Raw genomic sequence first — 14074 nt, forward strand, 5'->3', positions numbered from 1 at the left:
GTCGAAAGGAATCGATTGAGCTCAAAAAACACGCATGTAAAATTTTGATTTTTGGCCGAAATTTTTCCAAGGGTGAAAGGTCCATTTTTTTTTTTAATTAAAATGTCTTAAATTTTACATCATTTTCATCGCACGGACGCGAGGAATGCATCTAACTCATTGAAAGACTTGCTAGAAGTTTCACATCCGAAATAATAGCCATTTTCGGCACATTTTAAACGTTTTTTGAGCGTTCACGATTTTTAATCGACAATTTCTTCCTTATTATTGACCCAAACACTTTATAAATGCACATTTGTGACCTTGCGTCGATAGGAATCGATTGAGCTCAAAAAACACGCATGTAAAATTTGATTTTTGTCCGAAATTTTTCCAAGGATGGAGGTCGATTTTTTGGAAAAATTAAAATTTCCTCAAAATGTCTTAAATTTTACATCATTTTCATTGCACGGACGCGAAGAATGCATCAAACTCATTGAAAGACTTGCTAGAAGTTTCAGATTTGAAATAATAGACATTTTCGGCACATTTTAAGCGTTTTTTGAGCGTTCACGATCTTTAACCGACGATTTCTTCTTTATGATTAACCCAAACACTTTATTGTGACCTTCGTACCTCGTACTTTATTGCACATTTGTGACCTTCGTACGTCAAAACGAATCGATTGAGCTCAAAAAACACGCACGTGAAATTTTGACTTTTGGGTCGATTTTTTGAAAAAATGAAAATGTTCTCAGTGGAATCAGTAATCAGTAGACAAGTATTTTGAGCACTTTCGTTTGTGCGGCTTTATAACGTAATTGCGCGTGGCCGTCTGTCATCTTGAATGAGATTAGATGTTAAATGCTGTTCAAAGTGCCGCGGCACATGGACACACTGAGCCGGCATCAACACACAAGTGTCTAAAAACACCGTATTACCCCAGCCTACAAGTGAGAGAACATCGAGCAGAAACATGGGATTAAGCAAAACAGGGTCTCACATTGAAATGCTCACCCCATATATTGACCAGGTTCGAGTTTCATCCGTTGCTCTAAATTGCCAGCTAGTTGATCGGGCGAATAATTGCCGCCATTGGTGCCGCCACTGGCCGTTCCATTGAGCATGTCGGGATTGCTGAAGCTGGAACTGGTAAAATTCGAGCCCCATTCAGCTTCAATGCCCACAGCAGGAATGGGGGACAATCTAGCTGATGATTGAGACGACGTTCTCGGTCTGAAGTCGGGACTCAATTGGAAACCGCCGCCACTGAGAGATCAACAATTTATATTTTGCGGTAGCGCTCAGCGATACTGGTGAATAATGTATCTTTTCGGGTTTTTTTTTTGTTAATTGTTCGACGAGCGACAGACGAAAATGGGAATGGTTTTAATGAAGCGATGTTAATGAGGACATGGGGCTTTCCTTTGTATGAATTGTATTGAAATTCGCTAGTGATGAATTTCAATGGAATGCTTAAGCGATTACCATAAGCGAATTTCTAGCGACTCGCTTGTTTCAACGTTATTAGTGGGAAAATGTGCAACTAGCCCGAGTGTTTGGTTATAGTGTTTCCAATCAGTTAGTATTGAAAGGTACAAAAAACAACTATCTACTGATACGCTACTGGTTTCATGCAGTCTGGGCGACCAAAGTGTTCAAAAGTAAATTTATGTGAAAACCCTCCCTGCGATTATTAAAAACACTAAACCCGTGAAAATGGACGAAACTTGGTAGTTGACAAATGAATTTGATATATTTCAATGTATTAGTAATTCTTGTCCCTGGTCAGTTTAAAGAGGGAGGATTCAACTGTAAACTCGGCAAACTCAAGAAACTCATATACATACACGGATTGAAACGAGTAGTAATTTTTCTTGGATTTGAAGAGTTTTTGTGAAAAATGTCCCTCTCAATGTCTGACCAATGTGGCGTGTGCTTGTACGGCGAAACACTTATTGATGAAACATTTCAACACAAACAATTTTACCTATAAACTGAGGGATTGGAATAAGCCCTTGGCCGGGACTCAGGACTTATCTGGAAGCCACCGGAACTGTTAAGAATACAGAAAAGAGTTTAGAAAGTTTTTCAAATTTCGTAAATGCAGTAGATGAAAGTGCGTGTCCTTAATCACAGAGACGAAAGTGTCTGGTTTTAGGTTATTCTACCTCACTAGATGCGGCTAAATTAGCGCATGCAACTAAGAACCAAAGTCTAGACTAGACAGGTGAAAAGGAAGTAAAAAGCATTAGTACGTTATTCGGATTAAGAAACAACGCACCTGTTGCTATTGAGGAAAATAACAAAAAAATCTAAATTTGCTTTTGAATCAAGGAGCAATTGGCTCGAAATGGCCCAAATCAAAGGTCCTACCTGTGGATTGTCGGAGACTCTGGGAAGAGGTCCAGGCTCTCTGATACGGAGGAACTGGGACTAGGAGGCTGATCGGGCAACGTTCCATTCCTCATCATTTCGACTTTCTTTTTCACCCTTCCTGAAACGTCAAACCTGTTCTATATGCCCCCATTATAAACATTCCCAATTCACATCTGAAATCCGGCTTCAATGCAGCCCTCAAAGGCATGTTATGTGTTACCTCGTCGTTTTTCGAATTTACTCGTCTCCATCGATACGGCTCTTCGTCGCGGTGACTTTCCAGGTTTTGCGTCCGGATTAATCATCCACCACGATGATTTGCCAGTTCCCTCATTTTGTACTCTCATGAATCGATTATGTAGCGATAGATTGTGCCGAATGGAATTCTGGAATGAAACACACCAATTAGATGCTGCAGTATAGCGAAAATTCTTTTTTATTCGAATGAATCAAAAAGTGCCATTTTGCGAACAGAAGCGATGATCAAAAAGAGGCACTTTTCTTTAGCGTTCATTTGTTTTACTTTTACGCACGGACTTTGCCGCACAGTGTGCGACAAAGTAAATGTGACACTTTGAACTTGCCACTGTCATTATATATTTTTTAGTATTTTTATTTAAAAATAACCGAAATGCTTTTTTAAGGAATTACGTAGGTTTATCAACAACTATTGATCCTATTTTCAAGTTTACTTACAATTTGTAAATTATACCTTTGTTACAAGTTCAGTCTCATAATCGTTTTAATGGCCTACTTATCTACTTTTGCGATGTTGTCACACGTAAAACACGATCTTTTTAAGAAGCGCAAATGTCATGCAGAGTATGCAACATGCATACACCATCCCAAGACCACAGGTGTTTCAAGTTGAAAAAGTACTTAAACTTAATTACAAACTTCAAAACATGACATTTCAAAAAATGACATTGCCACAAAATTTTAAATATGAAATCGATGCATTTTATTATTCGTGTAATCTTTCATTCGAATAAAAAATAGTGTTCGATACGAGGGCGAAAATTTGTTTTTCGAACTCCAGACGGATTGACACGTCAAACGCCGTCGTCGTTAGAAAAACGACATTTTTCGCCCTTGTATCGAAAACTACTATTATATCCGCCCTATAGCGGTCATATTAATTGCTTCATTCGTTTCCATATTTAAAGTGCGCAAATCACGGCACTTGAAGACGGGACGATTAATTATCCTGTCGCCGAAAGTAACGAGGAAAATTAAATCAGTAACATGTCAAAGTATAAGTATTTAATTTCCATTCCAAAAATTAAACGCGGGGGTGAAGTCGCAAAGTTTCTCTAACGTTAATAATCCAGTTAGGGCTTAAGAAACTACATCATACAAAATGGGAGTCATAAAGAGATTAAGTTATTACAATACAAGGGTGAAAGTCGGCGAATGCGGGACAAAGGAAAGAGCAACTTGAATGTTTGCACTTCGCACCAGCAATGCAAAGGGCAACATTGGCAATGAAGAGATCGAAAGCCCGAACTGAAGCGACAAACGACAAAACTGCACGAGTTTCCTTCATATTTTCCAACATTTATCAAATTCTCGATTAAAACTATTTGTCATTTATCTTGAAATGCTGCAGTCCCTGGAAAACTACCTAGCGACCGATAGCTGACCAAGTGCTAAGAGACAACGTCCGTTCGTTCGGTAGTAATAAAATGAAAATTGATTCACTACTAGCGAAAATGTACTTCGAAATGGCGATATGTATTTTCGGTCAACGGTTTGCGAAAAAACACTGCTTTTCTTGCATTTAGCCCTGGCCGAGGCTAAAATAAAGCCGAAGCGTTCACTCACGGGAAACCTATCTTTTTGCCCAAAAATGGACTTTAAGTATCGGGATGAGACAATTTTAAAGAACAGAAAAATTTGGTGTTTGCGGAAACTTTCCGCATAAAGCAGATTTTTAAATTCCTCTATACGCATGCTGATCGTTTCCTTCCCCAAATACATTCCGTACGAAGCAGATCATTTCATGCGAATGATTTGCAAAAAACACTGCTTTTCGACGACGTTCCAGGTTTATTTTAGCCACCGTCAGGCCTAAAATAGCCGAAACGTCGGCCCAAGGAGAAACCGTGTTATTTTGCAAACCGTTGAACTAACAGACCTTCAATTCTCACCGTACTCAAATACTACTGTGCTGATCATTTTGAGAAGGAAAATGTGCGAAACGAATGAGTTTTTCTAGGGTCGGAAACAATCCATCGAGCACAACAAATAAGCAAATGAAAATTTGACCTTTGGCCGAAATTTTCATAAAAGTTCGATTTTTTTCGAAAAATATTAAAACTCATAAAATGCCTTTAATTTTACCTCATTTTCATTTCCGAGAAAGGAGGAATCCACCCAGATGGTTAGAAAACTCTTTAGAAGCTTCAAATCCGAAAAAATTGAAATTTTTGGTTGATTTTGGGCGATTTTTGGGCTGTCACGATCTTTAACCGATGGTATTTTCTTTATTACAGACCATAACACTTTATATATGCATATTGAGCAGCTTCTGAGATCGGAAGCAATCCATTGAGCTCAAAAAATCCGCATGTAAAAATTTGAATTTTCGCCGACATTTTCCTAAGGGTAGATTTTCTTCGAAAAAATATGAAAACTCTTAAAATGCCTTGAATTCTACCTAATTTTCATTACAAAGGAACGAGGAATCCACCCAGATAGTTGAAAAACACTTTAGACGGTCCAAACCGAGAAAATCGAAATTGTTGGCTGATTTTTGAGCGGTCACAATCTTTAACCGATGATATTTTCTTTCATAGAGAGATTTATAACACTTGAGGAGCTTCTGAGATCGGAAGCAATCCATTGAGCTAAAAAAATTTGACTTTTGACCAAAATTTTCATAATTTTTTTGGAAAAACATGTGGTAGATCAAGCAGTCCCATAGACGCCATTTAAATCATGCAGGTATCGCGCTCCTCTCCAAGTGATTATGTAAATGCGATTTCCCGATTTGTGAGCGGTTTATAGTCAAATTTCTGTCATAAAACTCTCAAAAATTGCCGAATTAAAACCGAACAACTTTCAACTCATACTAATCAAACTGCGAATCTCCATTTTTATATCATTCGATAACTCGACGGTTAAGGGAGTACTGGGAGAAAGTTTTCCATTGAGTAGTTACATTCCGATATCTGTAAAACTTATATCAATTTAGTCGGGAAATAAAATGGATTTATCGGCGCTCTTGCGACTGTAATACAGCAAATTGCCGAAGTTGTTCAAAAAGGTGCAGACAGGATGTTGCATAAAAAACTTGCGGGATTTTGGGATGCGACGAACGGAGCAACATTGCAACCTTTTCAAGTGTCAAAAGCACGAAACCATTGCGTTTCTATTTCGAAGCTCATTTCAAAGAAACAACAATGAAAATAAATGATGCAGCACACAATAATGCATGCAAATTGGAGACGTCGATTAGGCCCACTTATCGTTAATCAGACGTTGATCTAGTTTCTGATGATCCTTTTCATGTTTGTCTTCGCTCAAATTGCTCAAATAAGAAGTCAATTTCGTTATTTTTTATATAGTTTCAACGCTTTAGTGCCAAAATTTAGACCGTTAAGAATGAGTCCGGTTTGTTTCGGTGCTTTGGAAAAATCTGTATCTGAAAATCGCGCAGAACTGGGCCCAAATAAAGCACATTAAACTAGCCCAAAGTGTCAGTAGGCAGAAAAAGTCTTGTTAATCAATAAAAAAAACTACATTAGCCCTACTGGGGTAGAGATATGGCAACACTAAAACTAAAGGGTGGCACTAACGGAAGGGACGAAAAATGGTCCATTATCCGAAACGGGAGTCTGAGCGGCGCCCGGGGGCGGACAAAAGACGATCGGAGGCGCCGCGACGCCGAGGCGAGAGGCGTCCACACAGGTGAGAGACAGGTTGAGGTCGCCGAAATCATCGCTGATTTATCGTCCTCTGTCCACATACGGCCAATTACGGATTCGTGATACAAAGTGGCTTAGAATCAGGGAAACTGTCTTCAACCAGGACCAGTTAGGGCCAGAATACTGTAAAGTAGGAATTTGAAAGTGGAAAAGTGAAGTAAATTATCGTGTAAAATGCAAATACTCCCTAATAATAACTGTGCATAATCATGATGACACGTTTTAAAAAAATGGCAACACCAAGCAGACGATCAAGGCCAACCGGATGGGCAAGAATCGTAGACTTTCAAATTTTCTTAATTGCTTTTTTATTTTATTCGCCACGATAGGAAAAAGTCCGCAACAATGGAAAAAGGGCACTTGGTGTTGAAATGAAACTTGTCCGCGAAATTCGTGAATACAAATTGTAACTTGCAGGTCACCAACGCGTAGGCTTAAAGTCCAAATTTCTTGGGAAAAACCCGAAACTGCAACTTTGCTGCTTTAGGCATCGCCAGGTGAATATCATTTGGCGGTTAAACTCGCTGGATGTGAGCCAAAAATCAAAATTCCTGCCAACGGTTAGTGTGAGTGAATGTGAAGTGAGTAGGAAAAAATGATTTCTTACAACTATTCTGTGCGATTCGGCATGTTCGCAACGTAAGCAAACTGTTCATCCTGAACATAAATATTTAAACAATGCCGGGGCGAATGTTTAGTCTTAAAAAAACTAGTAAAATTCGTTTATAAATTAACACATATAAATATTTAATGCGCGTGGGCGAATTTGCATGAACTAGTCCCGACTCCTTGGAGGTCATAAGGTTTTTGGCGATGTTACACATGAATGCAACCAGGACTCAATCACACACTCATTTATTTATACAGGGCCGTATTTATAGAACGACTTTTCCAACAACCAACCAATTTTTTTTTCCAATCCAACACATTTCAGGCTTCCAGAGTTTTCTTAATGACTTCCCGTGACCACAAATCCTAATTGAACAAAATATTATCAAGTTTGGCCGTCAGCATTGAACTTCTGCATTGTTGTAAGTGACCTTATCTTGTCCGTGTGACGCTGACGAGAGATTATGGGGGAATTCGAAAATTCCCCCAGCACAGATAAACGTTAAGTCATTTGCTCGGACATATTTCACCTTTTATCTCACGGTTCAACTAATTACAAAAATGTTAATTGTGGAGCTTTTAAAATTATTGAAAGTACTGGATGCTTGCTGGGTTATCTAGAAGTTTCACTGTTAAAACAGGGCCGATCGGGAAAATAAACTAACGAATTAGCACAGTTTTAAGAAGTTTACTGGTGTCGACTCTAAATGGGTCAAATGTTCTACATAAAAACGCAGGATCCGCGATGCTTCATTTATTAGAAGCAAATTGATTTTTCTGCGAAAGCAAAGCGGTTGAAGAATGTGAAAGTGGGCGCAACTGAACTGATCAGTCATGCTGAAGACGCTACTCGTAAGCAGCGATAAAGACGGCGAAGAGTTGGATGCAAACAAGCGTCAGAACCATCAGGAACAGAAACCATTTAAAAATTCCCTGACCTGATCCAGGAACAGGTGGAAGAATTCCTGCGACAAACAGTCTAGTGAACAATGAAAACTGATGTAGTGAAGTTGACCACTGTGAACTTTGAAGCTCTGTGATTGGCTTATGCATACCGCAACATATTTTTACGGGACGTTAATGGCAAAAACTCCATTTGCAGATGCGATCAAGTAGATTGTCGCAATATTTCGCAATCAGTTTTTTGCGGGAATTTGTTCCTGCCTACAGCCAGACAACCATCTTCACCCTGTTTTAAGTTCGGTATTTTTCTGTGAGTTATCAATGGCAGACGATAACGGAACTCGTCCTTTGGTTGGTTGGAAAGCCTCAAAAGTAGATATTCTAAATAAAGGCGTGAGAAAACCACAAGAATTATCTTGCGAGAAAACGATGTAAAACTGGCAAAACCACAGCGCTAGATACGTTTCCAGTTCCTTTGGCTTATCGGCCGCACATTTGACCATGTGGAAATCGTGTCGAAACATTCACATGCAGCCACTTAAGCCCACGGGTCATAAATTCGGCAAAGTTCAGACCAATTTTCCCAATTCGGCACATCATCGAGCAGGGTTCGCAGCCATTATGCCTACTCAATAATTGTACAATACTTCAAATGCGCAAACACAAATTTTTTATTGGCTTTCCATACATGTTTCTGATGGATTTTCAGCAAAGCGTTTGATTAAAAAGTAATTGAATAGCTGATATCGAAACGCGAATAACATATTAGATTCTTCAATTCGGTGCTGATGGTGTAGTGGCATTGATTTTGGTTCAAAACGGTGTTTTTTTTGATTTTTGTGGCTGTGGCCGCTCAAATAGTGCGGGTTTAGTAAGGCAAAAAATCGAAAGAGGTTGGGACTAAACGGAATCGTCTAGAATAGTCCAAGCGGCAAGCGCGAAAACGTGAATGTCTGTTGGAAACTCGCGATTATAAATTCATTTATTTCCTAACGAATCCTATCACATTCTGCTTGCAGTAACAGAAACAGACCTGCACTTCCTTGCTGGGATGTTGAGGGCATTAATTTTTTTTTATATTGTTTCTTTTGTATTGCTGATGTCATTCGCTTTGTTCATAAAATGTACTTTTGAAGCATATTTTGGTATTGATTTGATTTGATTCAAGAATCTGCAATATCTCAAATTGCACTAAACAACCAAGCAAACTCGCAAAAAAATTGCTGGTGGTACTTGCAGATGAAAATCGAACAGTTAGTGAAATTATTGATAAAGCTGGTCCCGTCGTAGCTGTTAAGGAAATAATTAATTATTGCGTATCAAACTGCAAACATAATGGGGAATGGTGTTCTTTTCATGCTCGCAGTCTGGCGTCTAAGATTTCCCGATGAAATTGAGGTGGTGGTGAAAATTAGCCCAACCGCGCGGCGTCGTCAGTGTATTCCTGCCGAATAAAATGTGCCCTAACAAGGGCTTTTGAAAGTAATCTGCACGTTGTAGGACGATAATTAGTCTTGGTAAGACGAAATTGGGGTGAGGTTTTTGTGTGTCACGAACGTAATTAATTTCGCGTTGAAAATTGCGATCTGGAAATATCCGCAAAAGGCTAATTTATATCTTGGAAGTTTTCGAGCGAGAGTGTACACAAATACAAAGGGAATTATGGCATTTCGAGCAGAACGTAAAGAAATTGGAAGTTTCACTCAAGTTATTTCAAACTCCCGATCTCATAAAAGTCCAAATTGCTGAATACATTAAAATGTGAGTAGTTGATTCGGCGTCTTAAGTTGGGCGCAAATCGCCCAATCGAACAGTACCATTTTAGGCAGTTCGCCCTTGTCTTGCGGCAATTAATTTCACATAATTACACTCATGCCTAGTCGCTTTAGTTCCGCGTGCTAATTAACTCTTTAACACTTAATCATAGCAGTGTGTCATATAATTAAACTTTCGTCACGCCTTTTAACTAATGCATACTTCACTGTAACGTCTTTGTTCATTCATTTATCATGCCATGATGCAAATATACGTTAACAATGAATCTATTTGCTGATTAATACCGAGCCAGCGATTGTTTATATAATATAACACACTAACCGTGAGGAATTTGTGGAATGATTTCAATAACTGAAAGTACCAGCCAAGTTCAACCAATGAATATTCATTGCCAGAGCAAACCCATAGAAAATGGTTCACTGGCCAGTCTGTTTCTGCTGCTTAACGATATTTAAGCCTGGAAAGAAACAGTGAAGAACGAAGTATCAAAGATGAAAGAAACAAACTATTAATTAATTGAAATGCCCCGCCTTATTATTTCAGATCTCCCAATGTTTCATTTGCCCCTTTTTTTCGGTCATAAATTCATTTTCGTGAACGATGCCTTGGGGCGCAAATGCATTGGCGATTGCCCCCAATTCGGATCCATCTGACATAAAATCTCCCCCAAGCCGTTACAAGTGAGACGACCCAAAAAGGCATTCAAAATCCCGCTGCGCCCGCCACCAATTTTCTCTATGCTGTTTCGGTTCCTTTAATTCCCCATGCTCATGCTGATGCTCCAGCTATTCACCCCGGTTGGGTCATAATTCCGATTTCTCTTCACGACGGAACTGTGATAGAAAAGTGATTTTTCGGGAGAAATTTGCAGCAATGCATAATTTAATAATGCATGATACACCGTTTGGTTTAAACCAGAAACATGCCGAAAAATTGAAAACGTGAAACTGACTGCCGATTGCGCAATGTGGAAATTCTAGATCGGCTCATCGTGGCCGACACGATCGCCCGATCTAACGCAGCTGGAGTTTTGCGTGACTTTACGCCTAAATGTTTGGTAGCTGCAATAGATTTAATTTTATAACAAATGCCTTACAGTCGTCGTATTTTGTGTGGAATTATACAAGAAACAATCGAATTGGATTGGTTGAGATATAGAGATGGCACCCGAAATAATTCTTCCGAGAGCGATTACTCGGCAAATTTATGTGCACGCCCAAGTTTTATTATCTATCCGAATAAATTACGAACAAATCATGCAAGAGCAGCAAAATCCCGAACAGTTACGGCGAACTCGCAAGTAACAAACTTTTATTTTGTCCGTCTTTGACAGGTGACATTACCGCTCGGTATGGCTTCGAGGTGCTAAACTGGCGCCGCGACGGCCGACGCCTGCACGTCGGGACGCTCGCCTCTCCGATCTCTTAATCCGCGGTATATTCGCTTCACAGTTTGAAAATTAATCACCTTTCCCGCCTCTCTCTCTCTCTCGGGTTCGCTTTTTGTCTTTTTTCTCTTCAACTCGAACAGAATTAATGGCAAACGAATGACCCGGACCTGCCATTTATTGTTTATATTCATTAATTGGCCCTTCATTATCATCAGGCCTGTTTGTGGGATGAAACGAAATCTGTGAGGTCCAAGTGCCATTTGCTCAAAAGTTCCTATATAAAACAGTTGAAGAATCTTGCCCGGAGCAGAAGCGGGTCATAATCGCATGCGAGCGTTTAAATGACATCTGTCAGGGCGTTCAAAASGAATCAACTTAGAAAAGGAAAGAGAGWCTCGCTTGTGCGAGGAAAGGAAAGACCGCAAATCGTTCATAAACGGGAGCGACACCGGGTGATCCGTGCTTGTGACACAGGGCGATTCAAAATCAGTAAAAAAAAACGTTGTCAAAAACTGAGAGATATTTGCAAAAAACCAAGACAGAAGGACGGCAACAATGTTTTTCAAGGCAATCTGGCTCATTAACATTACGTAGATAACTGTTAAATAAAAAATGTCATCAATTAAATCAGTTATGCGCGAGAAAAAAATTAAATACTGAAAAATTTTTTTTGCCATTTTCACCGTTAATTTGAGGTTATGTCAAAAAGTGTTAAATACAAAAGTCAAAAACTTTTTGACTTTTGTATTTAACATTGTTGCCGCCTTGAAGGGCGAAAATCGACGGAAATAATGCAGTTACCTACAAATAAAATTACGTTTAAATTGCAATCGAGCTTCTTTAATACGCAGCACACATGAGTTAAAACAGTCGAATATTTGGCTGCCTTCTATACGCTTAACCTTTCGAATTGAACCCAATTGTTGCTTCAATGGATGCTCATTTTCACCAGTTACGCTTCCGAAGCGACTGTCTAATTGGTTCCATAGAGGTATAGTGATTGCAATCTATCTGAAAACAGCGCGAAACTCTCACAAAGTTCCGTTTGTTGTTCCTTCCAGTCCTTCATTTTTTATTCGATATTATTCGAAGTTCTTTAATTTTTTTGTAGCTTTGGTCTTGGAGCAAGTGAGACTATTGAACAATCGCTGATTTTGTATGCGATTTTCAACGGGTCTTGGACTGAACATCAAGTAGTAGGTGTTAGCTAAAATTCGAAACACGGTTCGCTGCTCCTTATTAAAAAAAAAATTAGCGGTCACTTTTATTCAAGGCCAAAGCCATTTCAGTTTTGTATTTTTAACCGAGCCGAAAAAACCTTTAACTCCAGTGGCGTTGTGCAATTCAAGTACCCCCATGGAAATGCGCACTTTTTGCCTTGATCTAAGCGTTTAATTGCGTTCTTACACATGCCAGTCGCACCAGACTGATGAGAGTAAGTACGAGTAGTCATTTATAATGAGCAGTATCAGAATAATCTTGAGCGGATTTGCTGAAAATCCTGCTGCCGCAGGTGCAAGGAGCGATTGAAGGAACAAAACGAGAGGAGCACATGAGGACGACATTAATCGAACGAGTTGCTACAAGTTGTTTTTAACACGCCACTGCTCATGTCACAGGCGTATTAATCGAAATTAGGCAGGCACGGACCTACGCCAACAGTATACAAATTAGCTCACCAACAGCAATTCGCACATCGGCAACAAGAGCAATTTTGTGGGGTTTTTCTTCAGAAAATTGCTCGGAATTTTCGTTTTTTGCCCATTAAATATGTAATTGAAGGCTCTATTTGGAGAGCGATCAATTTAGGATCAAAGTAAATTTAGACAGTTTAGAATGTTTAGGTGAACCTCAATTGAAAGATAACAGACGGTTTTTGAAAAGATCGCGTTCACTAAACACACTTGGAAAAAGGCGGGATTAAAACATGAAAATATTGTAATAAAAACGTGATATTTCAATCCCGGCTGATGAGCCCCGGCCGTCTGGCGTAAAGCCTCGACCTTGCACAATGTTAAAGCAAAAATTCTCGTTAGTCTAATCGAGTTTGCAGCAGGACCGAATAATTACGAAATTTAGCCGTTTTATTAAGAATCTGGGAATGGCACAAATTTGAAAATATGGAAAAGCGAATTACGCTTGGAGCCTTTCCAAGGACGCTAGAGGAAAAGTATCTAAAAAGGGATCGAGGGATCTCACCTGACAAGAAAGTTTCAATTCGCTGTAAGCGTTGAAGTTTCTCACTCACCTGAAACAAGGAGAAATAATGAAAATCTGAGCAATCAATAAATCAATTTGCACGAAACAAGGAATTTCGATGAAAACTAACCATATCTTCATCCCAGGAAAATGTTGGGCTTCATTGAATTTCGATTGGAAAAAAAATGTCTTGAATTGCGGCGTCATTGAATTCGACTTTGTACCGCCATTGACTTGTGTTCTTTTGTACTTGCATAATTAATTGGTTTCTACCGGTGTGAAGCAAATGTGGCTAACGACGCAACATCATTATTACCTACCTCAACAAATCATTCGACTATTAGAATCACACCCACTTTTTATGACTGTCTTCAAGTATGCAAATTTATTGGAAAAGCTGCTGCGTAGAAAATGAGCCGATTAGCAACAGTAGTCGGAAAAAATTGCGAAATTTCACTGTAAAAATGCCATGAAAATGTTATCAGAAAATGTGTCAAACCTGGAAATTATTCAGTGTAAATGATTGAAATTGCGATATGATGGAAAATGAGTCAATTAACGATAAATTAGCCATTTCCGGTAAATGCATTCCACTTTCAAATTGCTTCAATTAAATCAATATCGGCGATCTTTAACACTTCAGATAAAAGACTGACACCAAACGGGCGTTTACAACAGCACATGCATATCCAAGGTGTAATTTCAACATATTATTAAATTGTCATTAAAACACTTGGTAAATCAACGACAATCGGAAATTAGAATCAAAGATATCAAGGGTTTTCTACAATATACAGGGTGGCTGTCGATATATTCGAGATTCTTCAAAATATGAAAAATGTAAATGCCTTGAATTCTACCTCAAAGAAACGAGGATCCACCCAGATAGTTGAAAAACACTTTAGAAGCT

General features: G+C 39.0%; 1 protein-coding gene across 3 annotated transcripts in view; it reads right to left on the reverse strand.

Annotated features, from left to right (window-relative positions):
* The window catches only part of LOC109540202 (forkhead box protein O), a 57285-nt gene that overhangs the window by 8455 nt on the left and 34756 nt on the right, over window positions 1-14074 (reverse strand). Inside the window, exons 3-6 of one of the 3 annotated variants that reach the window (XM_019908458.2) lie at window positions 2579-2744; window positions 2356-2476; window positions 1970-2035; window positions 997-1248 (exon numbers count right to left, since the gene is read on the reverse strand). In XM_019908458.2, coding sequence (XP_019764017.1) covers window positions 997-1248; window positions 1970-2035; window positions 2356-2476; window positions 2579-2744 — 605 coding nt within the window. The remainder of the gene's footprint in view (window positions 1-996; window positions 1249-1969; window positions 2036-2355; window positions 2477-2578; window positions 2745-14074) is intronic. The other 2 variants (XM_019908460.2, XM_048668087.1) reach the window with 2 other exon arrangements.

The sequence above is a fragment of the Dendroctonus ponderosae genome, unplaced genomic scaffold, assembly GCF_020466585.1.
Source record: "Dendroctonus ponderosae isolate FM_Combo_2020 unplaced genomic scaffold, Dpon_F_20191213v2 Dpon_F_20191213_7, whole genome shotgun sequence".
Classification (NCBI taxonomy): domain Eukaryota; kingdom Metazoa; phylum Arthropoda; class Insecta; order Coleoptera; family Curculionidae; genus Dendroctonus; species Dendroctonus ponderosae.